General features: G+C 37.5%; 2 protein-coding genes across 3 annotated transcripts in view; both read right to left on the minus strand.

Moving 5' to 3' along the window:
• Positions 1–352: 352 nt before the first annotated feature.
• adkb (adenosine kinase b) lies at positions 353–13,023 on the minus strand. 2 transcript variants are annotated; one of them, XM_084134866.1, is made up of 11 exons: positions 12,943–13,023; positions 10,435–10,509; positions 10,216–10,269; positions 8,712–8,790; positions 8,439–8,611; positions 6,569–6,677; positions 6,237–6,407; positions 5,594–5,629; positions 3,360–3,474; positions 3,183–3,269; positions 353–1,001 (listed from the first exon to the last, which is right to left on the minus strand). In XM_084134866.1, exons 1-11 carry the CDS (start codon positions 12,990–12,992, stop codon positions 877–879), a joined length of 1,074 nt encoding a protein of 357 aa, XP_083990992.1. In that variant the 5' UTR covers positions 12,993–13,023; the 3' UTR covers positions 353–876. The 2 variants fall into 2 exon arrangements, with proteins under 2 accessions (XP_083990992.1, XP_083990993.1); XM_084134867.1 differs by lacking the exon at positions 12,943–13,023 and adding an exon at positions 12,405–12,727.
• A 1,000-nt stretch (positions 13,024–14,023) lies between these two features.
• Positions 14,024–20,980, minus strand: part of vclb (vinculin b) — a 38,610-nt gene continuing 31,653 nt past the window's right edge. Inside the window, exons 16-21 of the mRNA XM_084134699.1 lie at positions 20,689–20,980; positions 18,601–18,725; positions 17,188–17,373; positions 16,194–16,397; positions 15,048–15,152; positions 14,024–14,972 (exon numbers count right to left, since the gene is read on the minus strand). The exon at positions 20,689–20,980 is cut by the window's right edge and continues 11 nt beyond it. Coding sequence (XP_083990825.1) covers positions 14,826–14,972; positions 15,048–15,152; positions 16,194–16,397; positions 17,188–17,373; positions 18,601–18,725; positions 20,689–20,980 — 1,059 coding nt within the window. The 3' untranslated portion in view covers positions 14,024–14,825. The remainder of the gene's footprint in view (positions 14,973–15,047; positions 15,153–16,193; positions 16,398–17,187; positions 17,374–18,600; positions 18,726–20,688) is intronic.

The raw sequence follows: 20,980 nt of genomic DNA on the forward strand, positions 1-20,980 counted from the left end.
TGCGCGTACACACACACTCCGACACTCACTAATGCACAGACACACACACTCATGCACGCACACACACACACACACTCATGCACAGACTTTAAAACAGAGATGCACACACACACACACTCACTAATACACACACACTCATGTACACTCATGCACACACACACACTCACTAATACACACTCACTAATGCACAGACACACACACACTCATGTACACATATGCACACACACTTATGCACACTCATGTGCGCGTACACACACACTCCGACACTCACTAATGCACAGACACACACACTCATGCACGCACACACACACACACACACTCATGCACAGACTTTAAAACAGAGATGCACAAGTTTGGAACAGTTAAAATCTTTTTATTAAACTGGTCAGTTGAACAGTCGTGTTCCAGAAGAGGAAAGAGCAAGTGGAAAACCTTCCCACGTGAGATACAGCTTATGCATATTCAAACATTGTGCGTTTAAGATATAATTTGGTATTTCATAATAAATGTAGACCTGAAAGACAAAAACGTTCTAAACACAAATTCCATTATCTAATCCTGTTAATTTAATTTACCACTATTGTTTTTGAAAATATAAATGCACTTCCTTAAAATGATATCATGGATCTTTAAAGATTAAATATAGAATGATATTGCAATAAAGCATAAAAACAGATCAAAGGCAATCCGCACTTTAACACAAACTCATCGGAGTGTAAGTGATGTGGTCATCGCAATCCTGCCCGTTTAACAGGAAACGTGTGTAAACGAATGTAGAGGCACGCAGGTTGTGTTGCTGGAACTCCAGCAAAAGAAAAAAGAAAATGAGATGTAAAGATTCCATATCGGGATCATAGAGGAGAGGATGTGAGGGAGTTAGTGGAAATCTGGTTTCTCAGGGAAGGTGCAGCCCGCTCGCCGGATGATGACATTAGCAGCGTAGTGCCCTGCGCGGATACACTCTTCCAACGGCTTCTCCTGAACCAACTCTGACAGGAATCCTGCAGGACACACAATCAAAGAGTTCATTAGTAGTTAAATGTTAATGTATAGGCTTTGTCCCAGAGGAGAATGTGATTTTACCAAGTAGAACAAGTTCCTGGATCAACATTCCAATCAACCAATCAGATTTGAGGGATAGGTTTACAGAGTTAATGTCGAGTTTCGGCTTACAACAAGGGTTAGGTAGGCTACTTCTACAACTTTCTTAAGCCATATTCGGCAGGATTAACTTTACCAGGGTAGATGGAGTAATGTAATTTAATTCGCACTGGATAAGAGATCTCAGTAAAACTAGCAGAAGTGGGAGAGTAACTCGATTTACACACCGCCGTCACTTCTGTTGTCATGTGTGTGTTACGCTGCTTCCTGATATCACGTACGCAAACACATAACCTATATTTATATATATAAAACAGTTATGTCCGGTCGAACGATGTATTAATTAACTTCAGACTGGATTGTGTTGGTAATAGGCACTTAGCTAACGCTAAAAGATGTTTCGTGCCTCTAACAAGTGCTGTCGATCTTCTCTCTGATCTGATGGTGTGTGTGAAACACTTGAGTTTTGCCACAGACTCGTCCCAGTGTCTCAAACACAACTGATGCTTCTTCAAGCGTCTCCATACTTGAAATATCGCGGAAAACTTCTTTTAAACTGGAAATTACGAAATATTTACGTACATATTTACAGCGGGTCTATTCGCACGGGATTAGTGTCACCTGAGGGAATTTTTCCGGACCTTTTTACTGAAGGTAAAAGTCGCTGTAATCTTTACTGACACTGTCCGTCATGATCACTGAGATGCACATTCAGACGGGACTAAAATCACTGAGAAGCTCTGGTGATTATTACTCTACCCCTCCTCTACATGTGACACTAGTCCCGTCCGAATAGGGCTTAATTCACCTATCATTTCCCTCTGGTTTTAGGGATAACTATAGGACTATGTTTTTAGACAGGATTGTTGAAAATGTTGATCCAGGAACACGTCTTACTCAGCAGGCATAGCGACCCTGTTCTAAACCCTAGTGAGCCATCTTGCTATCTGCTGTACTCCCTACATAGGCAGTGAAACACCACTTCATAAGTGACTGATTTGGAAAACCCACCCTGAAAAAAATTGGTTAAGGATTTACTGTGTGAAATTTACTGGCAATTTCTGAGTGAAAATTCTTACAAAGAAACGGCATGTAACTAAATGTTGAATTAAACGTGAAATTTTGAAGTAGAAAGACTGAGATCTAAAGTGGACCATCGAATTAAAGTGTAACCTTTTCTTGTAAAATGTAGTCCATTAATAATTTTATTTTCAACTTAAATTATTATAATTTTTTACTACAGAGCACAATTTACATGAAGCACAAGAGAAAGTGATTTTAATAAATAAAATTTCAGCATGTTGCAAAGGTAACAACATTAACATAAAAATCCCCAGCACAAATATTGGGTAAAAGAGTCAATGTTTAATTAGATTGAACTATTTTTCATATATATTATATATTTTAATCTGTATATTTTATACATGCATCATAAAAAATATTTAATTTGAAGCTATTTTAACTCAGAATTTGCTAGTAAATTACACAAATTACAGGAAATTGTCAAATAATGCATTAAATTTAAACATGAAATTAAGTTTAAAAAAAAAGGTAAATGGAATTTTCTTGTAAACCGTTTGAATTTACAGCTTTGAATAATATTTTTTTACAGTGTACTTTAGCATATTAAAGAGTGCACAGTTAATATTAAATAGTAAATGAATAATTCAATTAAAAACTAATTCTAGGAACATTGCCTTTAGATTGAAATATTTATCATCAATACTTTTCGGCATTGGCCGCTCTCCTTAAAATACTGTTTACATAGGCAGTTTGCACAGTGGATTGTTTGGCAAATTAAACATTATAAATACATACTGTATATTTATTACATGCATATGATAAAAAATGCAGTGCAGGATTTACTTTGAGGCAAATTTCACTCAGAAATTGCTAGTAAAGTTCACAAATAATTTACAAAGAAATGACAAAAAAGTAAAACGTACTCCAATAAACCTAGTCTTATTTTCAGTTTCTACATTTTACAGTGTACTTTAGCATGATATTACAGAGTGCACAGTTAATAAATACTGAATTAATAACTATCATTGTCTAAAATTATCTGATGAATAATTTTTTACCTCCCACAAAAGCGTCACCAGCACCGTTCGTGTCCACGATGTCGTTCTGGTCGATGTCTAAAACGGGAAACACTTTCACTTTATCACCTAAGAGAAGACAAACAAAGACGATTAATAAAAAACCTATGGAAGATACCTCATCTGAATCAGCGCGTTTGATTGGCTGGACGGACGTACCCACGGTGGCCACAGTGTCCTCTCTGCCCTGAGTGAACACCACAATCCTCTGCCTGTTCTTGTTGACTTTGGGCAGAGACTGAACCCTCCGTGCGATCTCAGCGATGTCTTCAGTCTGCAGGAACACCGGGAGATTATACAGCACTGATACAATGATAGTTATTAATTCAGTGTTTATTAACTGTTGCCTTGGCTTTTGGCTTGCTTCGTTGCGGACATTTAATATTCAACAATATTATTGATCTGCCTTACTTAAAGAAACGACTTTTTGGGACTTTAGCTTATTCACCGTATCCCCCAGAGTTAGATAAGTCCATGCATACCCTTCTCATCTCCGTGCGTGCCGTAACTCTGTCTGACACACCCACCGCTAGCCTAGCTTAGCACAAAGACTGGAGGCAAACGGCTCCAGCTAGCATACTGCTCCCAAAGTGACAAAATAACGCCAACATTTTCCTATTTACATGTATAGTCACAGCGGCACTCATTTATCAAAAGTGCGTACACCAAATTTCCAGCGTACACCCAAAACCACGGTGACTTTGAGATTTATCAATATGGACGTTGGCGTACGGCACGCTCAAATCCTACGCCAGCTCAGGAGGTGGTGTACATGTACGCACGTTTTGAGTTAGTGTGGAAATGCGCAGAAAAACAATTCCTAACACCACAAAACGCACTGACAAACTAAAAGACATGATATATTATGACAACAACATAGTAATTATAAACTTCAGTGTTTATTTTTGTGCAACATGGACTTCAGGGTTTAATTTGTGTGACTTTACCAAAGCATTTGATTTGTAGGCATATGTATTCCTTCAGTTGCGAGCCTGTGCGCTTTACCTGACGCTTCAGGGTTAGGCCCGGCAGGTGCGCACGGACTGGTTCAGTAATGAAAGGCTTTCAATGACCAAAAAATTATTCAGACTGACAAAATAATAAAAATGACATTCTTCTTCTTTTAAATAATAATAATAATAATAATAATAATAATACAAATAATAATAATAACGACATTCTTCTTCTAAATAACAATAAGCGTCATTAATAATAAAAATCATAATAATAATAATAATAAGAATATTACAAATGGTCATGCAATTATTAATGTGAATGAATGGTACTCCACATCACATCATCATCACTATTGTACACCCCAATACATGTGACGTGATACGAAATGAAATGCTAATTGTTTCAAAACACGTGCTGTAAAATAATGCATTGTGATAGGTCATTTGCTCATCCACGTTTCTCTTCTTTGCCGTCTTCCGTGTGTCCATGGCGTAAAATGAGGGCGTGGGGGAAGCGGAGACGTGAATATATAGGGGCGTGTTATTCTAATGACGATCGTTTTCAGCCGCGGCATTTATCAAGGGCAGGTATTGCGTACACCTGGATTTCAAAGGTACGCACAGCTTCATAAATCAGGCGGTGAGAGGAGTGCAAGCATAATCTTACGCCAACATATACGCCCGTTTCTACGCAAGAATGATAAATGAGGGCCAGCGTGTACAAATAACAAGGTCACATGAGACACAGCCATCTTCTAACCGTACACATACTGGGAACTATATTCTCAGAAGGCAAAGCACTGGTACTTCTGCGGAGTGATTTACTCCAACTCTGAGCGAACTCTCTGCTCCTCACCACGGGTGCTTCTGCGAGCAAATCACTCCGCCCAAGTAGCAGTGCTTCGCCCTCTGAGAATATAGTCCCAGTATGTATACAGTTAGAAGATGGCTGTGTCTCATGTGACCTTGTTATTTGTACACGCTGTGACTATACAAATCACAACATGTAAATAGGAAAATGTTGGCGTTATTTTGTCACTTTGGGAGCAGTATGCTAGCTGGAGCTGTTTACCTCCAGTCTTTGTGCTAAGCTAGGCTAGCGGTGGGTGCGTCAGACAGAGTTACGGCACGCACGGAGATGAGAAGGGTATGTATGGACTTATCTAACTCTGGGGGATTCGATGAATAAGCTGAAGTCCCAAAAAGTCGGCGTGTTCCTTTAAGGTGGACGATGATGCAACATGGAACATGATTAATTTCATGTTATCACTGTGAAGCTGCTTTGATACAATCTGTATTGTAAAAAGCGCTATATAAATAAAGGTGACTTGACACAGAGTGTTATAGGAGCAGTCCTTTCATTCACAAGTCTACATTACCCCTTTTGTGTTCATTGTGCTAGAAGAAAAAAACATTATTACAGTATTTTTCACTCACCTCAAAGCCCTGCTCCTTTGCAAATGTAGCGGCTTCCTGTAAAACAAACATCAGTTTAACACACAATCATCGCAGCCAATGAGAAGAGACGTGCAAAGAACTAACCTAATGTGCGGAGGTTAGTTAAAAACTTATATCTAACCTCCATACGTGACATTTAAAGTCTCCCTGTGGTGAAAATCCAGCTTTTAATGTTGTTTATGTGTCTATGTGGTGTTTTTAATATGCTTTAAGACAAACCATGTGTAAATTCATAAGTCGACACCATTGCTGAGTATTTTCTCCTTAAAACTGCAGTGAACCAAAGACAGTCTCAAAAACACGCTTTGAAATCGCTGGTGTTTCTGACGTCACAAACTACCTTGTAACCAATCAGATCAACGTGTGATCGCCAACCAGTGGATCTCTGAGCTGAGTGAGTGGAGGCGGGGCTCATTTGCATATTCATAGAACCGCGCATACTAAATGAGGCATGGGTGTCGAGTTACATTCAAGATATTTTAAGAATTTTTTCAAGAAAAAAAATTTAAATATGTAATTTTGGTGATCAAAGATGAGTTTTAAGGGATAAAATCATTGACTATAGGGAGACTTTAAGTGTTTTTGTGAGCCGTTTAAACACCCTGATGATCTGAAGACTCACCGTCTCGTTTCCGAAGATGATGTCGACGTACGGCATGACCTTCATCAGCGGCTCTTTGAAGAACTGGCTGATGAAGGGGGCCGAGAGGTTGAGGCCGAAGATCTTGTTGTTGTCAGACGCGTGTTTGGCCACTTTGAGGATGGAGTCTGGAGACACGGTCAGGAAAAAACCCTTCAGGACGGAGATCAGGGGTCAGATTCATACTTATCAGACTTATACTGTAACAAGATGAGCATTTTGACCAGAAAATGTTTTGGATTATTCAACATCATTCGTTTCTATTCTCTCATTTGCACATTCAAACTAGCATAATGCAAGTGTGAATCCCTTACTGCGATGTAGTAAACTCGAGCTTTCTCCACCAGACTCCAGTTGCGATCAACATCCAGATGTTTCTCTTTATTATAGCAGTTTGCTGCTGCCAGGTTTGCAATCAGAGACCTACAAACACACAGTAATAGTCAAACATCGAGCCTGAAATCACTATGGAACATTATATATTAATTCAGTACAGACAGATTGTAATAAACAGCATAAATCATAGGAGAAACTGCATTAATCCACTGATGGATCATACAGTCGTCTTTTAACACTCTATAGAGATGCAACTATATATGGTGATGTTATCAGTATCGCCATAATTTCCATTATTATTATTCTTTTTAATAGGACAGACATATAAAAAATAATAATAATGGAAATGATGGCGATCATCCTGGACCAGTCCAGCATAATTGATAGTGAAATATCAAGCTGTGAGAAAAAATAAGAAATAATCTGAAGTATTAAGCTGTTACCATAGTTACGGTTACATTGTTATAATGCTGTATTTGATTTGAACATGTAAAATATGGATCGTTTTACAGTATCAGCCATTATCTGCTATAAAATGTTTATATCAGTGGATAAAACAGCGCATTAGGTACATTATAATGTTTTGATCTCTGATTTCATTCAAAGCTTGTCATTTCTCTTAGTATGAATTATGATTAAAAAGATTTCATTCATATATGCTATGCTACCATTGTACCAAAGGTTTGTAAGAATTTTTAAAAGAAATTAATACTTTTATGCATCAATGATGCATTGAATGGATCAATAGTAACAGTAAAGACATTTATAATGTTACAAAAGATTATATTTCTTTTGAACTTTGTCAAAGAATCCTTAAAGGGATACTTCACCGATTAGCATTAAGCTTTGTATCAGTAGAAACCCGGTAGTATCTTCTATTGACCGTGCTTCCCTCCCTCATGTCCCCCTGAGACGAGAGATTTCTGTATTGTGTGTCTGGAAAAAAACCTCAGATGACGGAAAAATCGTCATTTAGCTCATCAGAGGCTTGTTTGTCCAGAGGCGAGAGACTCCAGCCAGTAGGAGGCGCTCGTCCCGCATGTCTTCAACCCGCCCATAGGGGGATCTCACGATAAAACGCCGTCTCTTCAGTTTCGAGTCACTAGTAGCCTAGCTGTATCATTTCTCCCGATACTGCCCTCTGTAACCGGGAGGCGTGGCTTAGGAGTGGCCTCATAGGACAGCGAAGCAAGTGCATTCTGGGAGTTGTAGTCTTTCATCCACATGAGCCAAAAATACATTTTCTGGCTTTTCTCCGTCTAGAAGGCACCAACTTCTAAAATAATTTCACATTTCTACTACATAAATGACCCAATTTAAATATACATTCATCTTTCCAGCGGTGAAATATCCCTTTAAACAAAAATGAGTTTACAAAAAAATATGAAGCAACAACATCAACATTGATAATAATCAGAATAGTTTTTGAGCATCATATCAGCATATTAGAATGATTTCTGAAGGGTCATGTGACACTGAAGACTGGAGTAATGATGCTGAAAATTCAGCTTAATAAATTACACTTTACTATATATATTATTCACATAGAAAACAGCTGTTTTAAATTGAAATTATATTTCACAATTTTTATTGTATTCATGCTTTATTTGTCATTGCATAAATACAGTGTATTAACACAACGAAATTTCATCAGGTGCTACTCCAGATCAGTGCTTTTAAAAACTAAATAATTAATAAAATATATACTAATTAATATGTACTAATTTTTGATCAAATAAATGCAGGCTTGGTGAGCAGACGAGACTTCTTTCTAAAAATCTTTTGAATGCTAGTATATTACCCGACTTCTTCTACACACACACGTGTATAAGTGTGTGTGTTTCTGACCTGTTGTCTCCAGTAATGCAGGCCGCACACGTTCCTGTCGGTTCTTGACCTTGTTCATAATAATGAGCATCAACGTGAGCTTCAGCCGCTTTCTGCTTCAGAATCTCTCCGAAGTGATCCGTTCCTATACAGCCGAAGAACGTGGCCACCTTGTGCGGCTCCTGGATCATCCACTGAGAGGGAGAGAGAGGAGATATCAAACACACGAGATTATTCTGGAGTTCTGCTGGAGTGATCTCCTGATAGACACACATATAAGAGTCCCAGACTTACCTGAGCGATTTTGACGGAGTTCTGTGTGGATCCACCGGCATGATACTCCACTTTACTCTTGTTCACGATCTCATCAAACCTGCAGCACAAACACCAGAAGGCTTTTCTTTAATGTTAGAGAGATCCTGACGAGATGAAGCTCAGGTTTGATTCCTGTAGGTACAGAATGTAAAGAGAAGTCGCTGCTGCTCTCTACAGGCCAGAGACGGTACAACACTAAAACTACTTTCACCATTCTGCTTTTCTGCTCTAATACAGTTTAATTGGGGGTTGAGGGGTAATTTTTGCATATTTGATACTGTATTGGGTATATTTGAACATTCTTATTTGGGGTTAATAATTGTTCCCTTTATATTAGGTATGTCCTGGATCCCTGCTTATCTTCTGATCTTACGCTTTTTTCCCCCTTTTTCTCTACGTTAAATTGTACAACTGTGCTCTGGAATGGTTGGAATTTTGTAATATGTTAAGAAACCTATAAATAAAGCACTAATTAAAACATTTTAATTAGTTATTAAATGTGTAGTTATAATACAGTTTATATATATATATATATATATATATATATATATATATATATATATATACATTTGTGCAATGGTTGAACATGAACAAACAAAGAAAATATCACTTATTTCTAGTTTGTATTTTATCACCAATACTTTTTCATTTTCCTAATATGTTGTTTGTGCCATTTGTCTTTAGCTTTCATAATATGATATAACTATGGCTGGGCTAAATATCAAATATTTATGATACAGTACCGTTTTTTTACGATTTTTTAATGTTTGTGAAAGAAGTCTCTTCTGCTCACCATGTCTGCATTTATTTGATCAATTAATGAGTGATATTATGAAATATTTTTGCAATTAAAAATAGCTATTTTCAATGTGAATATCTTATTTCATTTCTTATTTTTATCAGTGTTGAAATGAAAATGTGCTGCTTCATATTTTTGTGGAAACCGTGATACACTACCATTCAAAAGTTTATGGTAAGTAATATTTAAAAAAAGAAAGAAACTAAATTAATACTTTTATTCAGCAAGGAAGCATTGCATTGATAAAGAGTGACAGTAAAGACATTATTAAATGTTACAAAAGATTCAATTTCAAAGAAATTTTGTTCTTTCCAACTTCCTATTTGTCAAAGAATTCTGTAATATATATATATATATATATATATATATATATATATATATATATATATATATATATATATATATATATATATATATATATATATATATAAATCACAGTTTCTACAAAAATATGAAATATATTCAAGTGGAAAAGTTATTTTAAATTGTAATAATATTTCACAATATTACTGTTTTACTGTATTTTGATCAAATAAATGCAGCCTTGGTAAGCAGAAGAGACTTCTTACAAAAACATCACAAATCTATTCAGAACTTTTGACCAGTCCTGTATATTCAAAGATTTTGCTGGTGATATAAAAATAAGCAACATTGCAAACACTTTCAATGAATAATGTCACTCACAAAGCTTTATGTTTATCCTCTGCCAGGATCTGATCATTGGGCTTCAATCCATACCTGCACACACACACACACACACGTTAGTTATTGATGAATAATTACACTAACAGAGCTCAAGGAAATCCATACAGTCTCAGGTTGTGATCACAGAAGCGTATCGATCATAAGAACAGCGGTGCACGTATGACCTTGAAACACACACACAGTTACGTCACTACTCACTTATCAAGAAAATCCTTATCCACCACTGCAGAGATGTCCAGCAGCGGATTCCCCATCCCAAACAGAGCGTTCTGACTGCAACACACACACACACACACACATGAGAGGAAAACATCTTACAATAACACACTGATATGTACTTTTTATTCACTTTTATTTAAAGCACTTTGAATTACCATTGCATATGAAATATGCTACATAAATAAACATGACTTTAGTTGCATATAATGTAACAATTCTGCAACTTACTAACCCTCATTCATAATCTGTATAATGTTGGGGAAAGTTACTTTTAAAAGTAATATAATACAATATTGCATTACTCCCTTAAAAAGTAACTAATTACTTTCCTTAGTTACTTTTTATTGAAAGTAATGCATTACGTTACTTTTTCCAGGCCTTGCATGTTTTTATTTTTATTTCTACTAAGAAGTTCTTTTTTGCAAGTATTTAACGCAGTAATGCATTCAACAAAATATAGAGAAAAATCCTGAAATGTTTTCCTCAAAAAACTTGGAATTTCTTTTCCATTGAAGAAAGAAAGACATGAACATCTTGGATGTCATTGGGGTGAGTAACTTATCAGGAAATTTTCATTTTGAGGTGAACTACTCCTTTTATACCGCAGAATATTGCATCTCCTCTAGCCATTTTTAGAGTTTGACTTAATTCAGTCTTAATTTACTGTAATTGCATGCATGAGAACAGCATGAACATTCTGCTAATTTTCTCCTTTTTTGTTCCACTGAAGTAATTTCAAGTGTTTGGAAAGACATTAAGGAGGATATTCAGAACCTTCATTCCTGAGGGAACTATTCCTTTAATATCCATTCTGAGAGAGTAACAGGTGGAGGTCACATGATCGGGTTCAGTGACACGGCCTTTGAGACATGAACCCTTGGAATGGAAGGTGGGCTTATTAGCAGGAGAGCCACACACACACACACACACCCCAGAATCTTACTCTTTTTATACGGTGAAACGGACATTGTAGGTCAGGACAGGTTTTAGATGTACAGTCCTCACTAATGTGAAGCTTACTTTACTCTTTACAGGTTTAAAGTGACTCTTCTAATATTAGCCTGACAAATGTCCATTTTACACATCGAACCGGTTGCATATTATGCCAGCTTTAAATGCAAGCTTGCAAAAAGTTAACAACAAAAGATTTACAGGCCTTTAAAGTGCTTTTTCATAATTAACACTGTGAAAAGTTAACACACCCTGAAATCTAATATTGGAACATATAGTGTGTGTTTAATGGGTTTTACATGGGAATGTGTTTACAGCGCAGAACACATGCTATAGTGCTGACTAAACACATGCAGCACACACACACACACACACACACACACACACACACACACACACACACACACACACACACAAACCACCAAAACTATACAGGATGGCCAACATTCTTCACGTGAAACATTGACAAGTATCAATTTGTCAGGGAATTGGAATGAAAACTGCCACAAGTGATCAGTGAATGTACATGTGCACATGCATTCTGCCATAGGCTATATCATACCTGCACATTAATCTGACACTTAAAGATCAACAAAAAACTGAATAATTGTGATTGCAAGTTGTCATTCAAGTTCTGTCATTTTCAAAATCTATCAACAGCCTTGTATGTATGTTTGTGACTGACATACATACTTACACACACATACATACACACACACACACACACACACACACACACACACACACACATACACACATACATACATACATACATACATACATACATACATACATACATACACACACACACACACACACACACACACACACACACACACACACACACACACACACACACACACACACACACATACAATTGTATTTCTTAATGTCACAAATGAGGAAAAAAAGAGCGTTGCATCATTAAAAACACACAATTCCCAACCCGGAAGAACACAACCAGAGAGACTGAGTGAAGTGACACTGCTTTACTGTACCTGACTGTCGGCATGATCTCACACACACACACACTGATTGTCTGCAGTAAAACTGATTCTATGCTCTCGCGCCCCGTCCACGCTGCGAGCGCGTGCGTCTAGTCCTCCACACACACTCTACACACAACCCGGAAGCCGAAATCCCTCCAGAGTTCCAGATGATTGGTTACATCACACGCATGGGCGGATCAATAGATCCATCACGGTTGGCTGACTAGCCCGCATGTGTTTTATATGTTACTATCGTTACATGTGTCGCGCGTGCACTGCATGCGTCTGACAGACAGACAGGAGAGATCAAAATTATCTCTAAACAACATGCATGAACTCTGTCGCATATGACGTTATGATGTCAAATATGCAAACATGCACGCGCAGAGGAAGGGATGCGCTGCTGGTACATTTTGTTCAGGCAGCAGTGCAACCATCAAACATACATTGCATTAGGTTTATTTCTGCATATCAAATCATAAATTACTCGAGTGCATGACGCATGTCGGTGTTTTCAGTGTGTGTGTGTGTGTGTGTGTGTGTTTACCTCAACGCCTTCTGCGCGCGCGAGCCGCCAGTACAGTCACACACCGACATCTTCTTCTCACACTGACAGACTCTCCGGCTGCTCTCAGATCAGTTTGCCATTGTCATCTTCTGTTTTGTGCTGATGCATTTAACAAGTTGCATTAATCAATTCCATGGTAATCATGCAGTATACATCAAAATATGTATTATTGTAAGGGTTATTTTGCCTGTATCTGTAAAAAATTCTCCTTACATAACATAAATACCATAGTTGATGCACCTATTAATACCGTAACACTGGTGTTTATACATGTACTCGCACATAAAAGTTAGATTTGTTGCATATGTTCATAAAAACATAGGGAGATGAGCTCATAGAGGATGAGCTCAGATTAAATTGCAATATTAATTAAAGGATAAATGAAAATGATTCACTCAAATTGAGTTTGTAAGAGTTTTGAAATGTAAATATTTCATTTAAAAAAATACTGGAGAAATTAATACTATATAATAATATATATTCTATTATTAAATTTCTCCTTAATTATGTTTCTGTCTTACATTCAAAGAGTTATTTTAGTATCGAGACACTATTATATTATTTTATAAAATATAGTTTTAATTTTATTTCCAATTGTAATTGTAGTTATTTAAGTAATTTAGTTCGTTTTTTAAAATGTCTATATAGTTTTAATTCATTTTTATTTCAGTTTTAATTTGAGTTATTTTAGTCCATCAAGTTGAACTAAATGAAGACGAGAAATGTTGCTTTGACAACTAACTAAAATAAAAAAAAGTACTTTTTATTCTATTTTATTTTTAGTTAACTATAACAACCCTGTCTTCAGAAAACCCTTTTTAACTTTAATTGTGGATATTGCACTACATGTCAAAAAGCCAATTGCAAAATTGCCAATTGTTAGAACATAACGGATATCATAACTGATTAACTGTGGTAAAAACTGCAAAGCACGGACTTAAGTGTCAGTGGCAACAATACGATAAAAGCCATTAATGTTGAATAAATTGCTTTAAATTTAGAGAGCCAGTCTATTGCATATTTAAAAAGATCATATCAACAAATATAGTCCCACACATGATTCAGCTGATAATAAGTTCTTTTTATTATGACAAGGCACATTAGGTCTTACAGGCTGTCTTTAAAGATGAACACATTATTTACATTAAATCTTCTGGTCTCCTCAATGATAAAAAAGGCAAATATATGCATATTATCACTCATATAAATATACTTGAGTGTGCATTCTGCAAGAGATTTTAGTAGTGTATTTAGCACAGTGATGTCTTAGTGGAAATATAAGTGTGTGTGTGTTTGTGTGGAAATATATAATGCAAACGGACTGGTTTTGCATAGATTACAGGAAGCACCAGGTCGTATTACCTCTTCATTTCAGTACTTGTATCGTAGAGTTTGCAGCGTCGTCCCTGAATGAAAGGTTTAATCCACTAACCAGTTTCCAACATTAGGGCATTAATATGCGGTCATCAACACTTTTCATTAAATAGCACATTATGAGGATTTTATAATCCAAAATCTGTGCTTGTTTGTTTGTTTGTAAAGACGTTTTGTTGGTGACATTTAATAATACATTCAAAGGGTGAAAACAAGGCTGGATAGATCCACATTTTATTAAAAAAAAGAAAAGAAAAAAAGAATGAAAATAATGACTAATGTGAAATTTTCCCTCCTAACCGGGATCAATCAAAACAAAATAAATCATTCTTCGCAAATTAGAAAAGCAATGTTTTTTTACACTCAATGACATTCAAGAACAGCGGTTTTGATAGAGGAATAGTTCAGTCCACGAGGTGGATGAGACGTCTGCACTGACACTGATGACCTGGACAGTGCATGCTGGGATATGTGCACTGGTTGTTGGCTCACTGGTACCAGGGTGTCTTGCGGACCCAGCGCAGGGTGAACCCGGCGTCTGTGCGGATCTTGATGGAGGCGGCCTCGGCTTCTCTCACCGTCTCCTTCACCGACTGCATCAGGTTCTGCGCGTTATGGACCAGCATCTCCGTGGCCTACGAGAGAACCAGCACACATTCAGACGGGTTCCTGACTGTAAAGGAGAAACGGCAGAGGGTTTGAGGTCTGACCTGCTCTGATTCCTCCTCGCTGATGTTGGTGCGTCCCAACATGGTGGCCTTCACAGTGGAGAGGATCTTCAGCTGTGTGCTGATGGTAGGAATCCTCTCACACACCTACAGAAAGTCATTTTTACAAGAACAAACAGTCATAAAGTGCATCTTGTGCAGAAGTGAAATTTCTCTCATTCCTTTCCATGCACTAGCTCATTTTTCATGGTTTCATTTAAGGATGCACGATATATCGGCCATCATACCGGTATCGGACGATATATGTTTATTTTTAATATTATCGTTATCTGCCCGATAAGAAAATTTGGCCGATATATTAAAGGCGATAAATAATGTATTATTTCCTTCAGCTGAGACACGTCAGATGCGCACTGTTCAACATGATGGTTTTGAATCGCTTGAAATATGATTGGAATCACTTCAAAAAAGGAAAATACGGCAAAGTGCAACATTTTCAGCGCAGGTCTGTCATATAGGCTATATAAAATTATAATGAGAATATTATAATTGTGTGATTGAGACATGGATTTTAACTGCGAGACATTTGTTTTTGTAATCAGCCTCTCAAAAATTATATAAAAACTTGGATTTAGCTTTAACGGCCAATATATATCGGTTATCGGCTTTTAAATATAAAGAGTTATCGGTTATCGGTATCAGCGCAGCCTTAGTTTCATTATCAGTTGAGCCAATTGAGCGAATGTGCCGCTTTCCTGAACGAGTCATCTATTGAATGAACCGCATGTGTGAGTGAATCTTGTTGAAAGGGGTGTAAAAAAAGACAAAAAAAGACAAATTGTTTCGGTGAATAGATTCAAAAGAGTCGTTTAGATGAATCAAAATCCCCAGCACTGCTGTAATGCAGTTTGCTAACCATAAAATTGGCCAAACCCAACAAACAAGCACAGTAAACTCGGAAATTGCATTTTAAATCACAATCACAACTTTTTTTTTATCATAAAAACCATAATGACATTCCCCCCCAAATAGTGCAGACCTAAAATCCACAACAATCTCTTCTATTTGGTCTCAGTCTGGTTTGCTTTTGAGCCTTTCTCAGACTTCCCAGACTGCAAAACCACATCAACCCATGTGTCATCAGTCCTGCTATGGACTTGTCTTCCCACAGTGCTTTGCTCTGATTACCTGCAGAAGGTTTGTTCGTATGCGTTTGTCCGTACACTGCTTGGCGACCTCTTTGGCGAGGCGCGTGACCTCGTCGGAGGCTTTGGCGATGTCTTTGGCACACTGGATGAGCGCTCTCTTATTCCCGCCGCTTCCTCGGACCAGTCGAGACATCTCGGCCATCAGCAGAGCCATGCGCTTGGCGGCGCCGATGATGTCATTACCCTGCAAAAACAGTCATCGTTTAACTCATCCTTCCCTCAAATCCTTCCCTCAAAATCCTTCCCTCGCGGGTCCAAATGACCTGAAAACCCCAAATTATAATTTTTTTTTTTTTTGTCCAGAAAGCTTATTTTATTTAATTTTGATTATATGTTTTCTATTTTTTACCTCTAAATTACTAGATTTGATCAATAAATAATAAATAAATAATAATTTAGTAATTTAAGCACATATTCTTTCAACTGGTGTCTTTGCCGACCTCTTGTGGAAAAATAATAATATAACATGATATTTCATGACTCTAGCCACTAGATGGCCTCATAGCTCTATATGGAGCAAAAGAGCTGTTCTGCTGGGTCCTAAAGTCAGTTTCTCTTCAGTGTGCATTCAGATACACATGTAGACATTATAAAATAATTTTTTGGTTAAGTTTTTGCATGTTTAGTTAGAATTTTTAGCATTTTTAGCTTTTTCTATGTGTATTGAAGCATTCCTCGCATTCCATTCAATCCTATGGGGGTCAAAATGACTCGCGAGGGAAGGATTTGTTACTTTTTTTTATTATTTCAATCACAAAACTCCTCAAATCCATTAAATGTTTTTGGTGCGTATTCATGGTTCAATTGCGACAAAAGTCCTGGGGTATTGGACCCCTCCGAATGAACACTCAATTTGTAAAAAACAATAAATAAATTCAAAAAAAGATTCCGGGTCAAAATGACCCGCAGGAAGGATGAGGGTTTTAATAACCCGCATGGAGCCAAACCCATCCGGCAGACTCTTTGGGACTGACCTTGCTGGACCACTTGCGGGCCTCGTCGTGCAGCTGCCGGGCCGCCACCATCATGGGCTCGCTGATCACTTCTCCGGCCTGCGTCTCCGGGAACTCCTCGTCCTTCTCCTCGGGTGGTGGAGGTCTGGGCGGAGGCACTTCACCCTCCGGCAGGGGCGGTTTCGGCGGAGCCGCGGTGTCGCTGATCTGAAGAAGAACCAGCATTCATGTTTAAACTCTTCCCTGTGTAATGAGTGCATGTTTAATGTGGTAAACAGTTTCGGTAGTGTGGCGTGACCTGAGCCAGTTCACGCTATTTATACAGTGTGTACTGAAGCACTCATTAGAAAGAAGCAGTCAAGCAACAGGAGGTGACACTAACTGTAAGTGTTTTTGTATTGTATATTCGTATCAGTTGTAGTTACTAGGAAACAGCGTTTGTTTACTTTACTTTATAGTCCCATTCCTGGGAAATTTGTCTCTGAAAACATGACACAACTTCGATCACACACAACACAGTACATAGCATACAATAATCAGAATATAACAACATTCCAATAATAAAAACTAGCAGCATCCTACATCAAAAATCCTACAATGTTTACGATGCTCACGAGCTGAAATCTGAAACCTGTTGTCCTATTGTTAAAGGGTTAGTTCACCCAAAAATGAAAATTCGGTCAGTAATTACTCTCCCTCATGTTGTTCCAACCCTGTAAGACTTTCGTTCATCTTCAGAACACAAATTAAGATATTTTTGATTAAATCTGAGAGCTGGATCACTCCTCCATAGGCTTCTATGGGATCGATATCGGCCATCCCAGAAAGTGAGTAAAGACATCGTTAAAATAGTCCAAGTGACTACAGTGGCTCAACCTTAAGTTTACATAAACTTTTTGTGTGCAAAAACCCCCCAAAATAACGACTTTATTCAACTCTTCATGTTCTTCTGTGTTTCTCTGAGTGAGTTCACGTAGTGTAACAGTGCAGCGCTTCTGGGTTATACATCAGAACGGAGGCTCACTATTGGCCGACGCTGGTCATGTGTGAGATGCTGGCCAATAGTGAGCCTCCGTTCTGACGTAAAAAAGTAATTCTCGTCATTGATAAACTTAAGGTTGAGCCACTGCAGTCACTTGGACTATTTTAAACATTGTCTTTACTAACTTTTCAATAGTAAGTTTCAATAACAGAGAAGCCTATGGAGGAGTGAGACAGCTCTCAGATTTAATCAAAAATATCTTAATTTGTGTTCTGAAGATGAACGAAAGCCTTACAGGGTTGGAACAACATAAGGGAGAGTAATTACTGACAGGATTTTCATTTTTGGGTGAACTAACCCATTAGTTGAACCTCTTCTGTTGTCCTCATGTGGATAAAAGCGTCTGCTAACTGTAAATGTGAGAGCATGCAGGAGTCTGCGGTGAATCTGACCTGCAGCTGCTCCAGGTCTGGAGGTGGAGGAGGGAAGTCCGGCTCCTGCGGCTGGAACGACTCCCTCACTTTAGCCACGGCACTCAGGATCTTATAACCCGAGTCCAGGAAGCCCCTCTGAAGGCCTGGCGAGGAAGACAAGGGTCATGACGAGGGTCGCATGATGAATAGAGACAAAAAACGTATTGCCAAAAACGTATATATCTCGATATTTTCTTGGATTTTATCGATAACAACGATAATTAGACGATATTTTGCTTAATTGTCATTTGGGTAACGCTTTATGGTTACACTTTATTTTAAGGTGTCATTGTTACAGTGTAATTATATATTTAAGCACTGAGTAATATTAATTAACTACATGTACTTACTATAGGGTTAGGGAAGGATTAGGGTTAGTTGAGGGTTAGTTGCATGTAATTATGCATAATTTACTGTTATTACTATGGTAAGTGCATGCAACATATGTAACAAGGACACTGTAAAATAAAGTGTTACCAACTTTACAATAAGGTTCATTAGTTAATGTATTAACTAACATGAACGAACCATGAGTAATGCATTTGTTACTGTATTTATTCATCTTTGTTAATGTTATTTAATCAAAAATAAAGCTGTTCATTGTTTGTTCATGCTAGTTCACAGTGCATTTACTAATGTTAACAAGATTTTAATAAAGTAGTAAATGTTGAAATTAACATAAACTAAGAAATATAAATGCTGTATAAGTGCAGGTCATTATTAGTTAATGCTAATTAACGTAGTTAACTAATGTAAAGTGTTACTGTCATTTGTTTATTGTGCTGGTAACTTGGCAGGTTTGTGACCTGAAATTATATTTTCCAATGAGTTTAAATAGCATTTTTACCTTTATAAAGCCATATTTTTAGCCTAATTAAATGTATGCATTCGTTTTTGTCTCAAATTCTTACATTTAATCAATAAAATCAGTTAGAATAATAAGACACTAGGGCTGTTACCAATCAAATGAAATCCGTATCAACAAAACTGATCTTTGCAATGCAGAGGAACCACAGAAGCTGAATATACACTCACTGTTTAATGCAGCTCAGAGGGACATGAACGCATTTAACCTGCAGTTACAAATGCAGAAATAATGTTTTGATGTTTTAAACATAAAACATTGAGTACTGATATTTTGGAATGATTTAAAAAAATGAAAAGATACTTCAAATATGAAATTCACACCGCCAGTAGGTGGCAGCAAGTCACTGTTAATGAGTCATTGAGTTTCAACCGATTCATCCGAACGGCTGATTCATTCAGGAACGAAGCATTTGACTCTCAATGAGTCATTGAATCATTCATTCAAATGATTCGTTCATTCACTTTGTTTGGAACTACATTTGTTGGCAAAATTGGAGCAAAAACAGGCAATATTGTGTTCAAAATGTAAGTCACTTAATATTAACTAATTGTTTATTGAACTGTTGTATAAAATCAATATCACATTTGTAATCATGCTGATATTTGGAGAAATAAGGCACTCTTTTATGTGAGATTAACTATATTAAATTATATAAATATAAAAGACATACAGAGGTATTTTTGCCCCTTATCTTGAATATTGAGGGCATTATAAATGCATTTTAATAGAGTAAATCACACAGTGAAAGCGTGCGCTGTAAATGCACAAGCGCACTAGTCTATCCTACTAGATTACATCACATAGTGTATGTGTGCATGTGTGTTATGTAAAGTGAGGGACATCCTCGATAATGTCAGATCGCACATCATTTAAACAACAAACACAATATTATCATAGACGATATATATATCACACACCCCTAATATGGCTTAGTACAATTTAAATAAATATGCACTGTGTGTTTCAGAGAGAAGCGCAGCACAGTGTTTATTTACACGCTCATTTCCCGCTTGTGTTTTCAGTGTCTCGATTCACAATAAATGCCATCCTCCCAAACTTAATGGGAAGAAGTGCCTATAAATTGGGCTTTTGTCAACCATAGGGTGGTTGCTTTCTGACCCAGTTCAAAAAGCCTAACTACAAGTCTCTATCATGTAGTGGCTTCCACAATGAAGTGAACTTCTCTCTGTGTGTCTCACCTTGGTCCTGTATGTTGCCGGCCACGGCTTTGGCGTCCATGACCATTGGTGAGATGGTTCTGCTGAGCTCGTCGGAAGCCGCTTTCACCGTTTCTCTGAACTTCGGGTCCTCCGAGTTCTCCACCTCTCGTTTTGCCACCAGCAGGATCCGATTGGCTCGTCGGGCGATGCTGGTTGCCCCGGCGACCAGCATCTGAGGCTGGTGATTGGCCATTGCTACCTGACACTTGTCCAGATCTTTCTTAATGGCGTCTTCTGATGCATCCAACAGAGACCTGGTGTCGATCGCTTC

This window comes from Abramis brama (genome assembly GCF_963993115.1).
Source record: "Abramis brama genome assembly, chromosome: 14".
In the NCBI taxonomy this organism is placed as follows: domain Eukaryota; kingdom Metazoa; phylum Chordata; class Actinopteri; order Cypriniformes; family Leuciscidae; genus Abramis; species Abramis brama.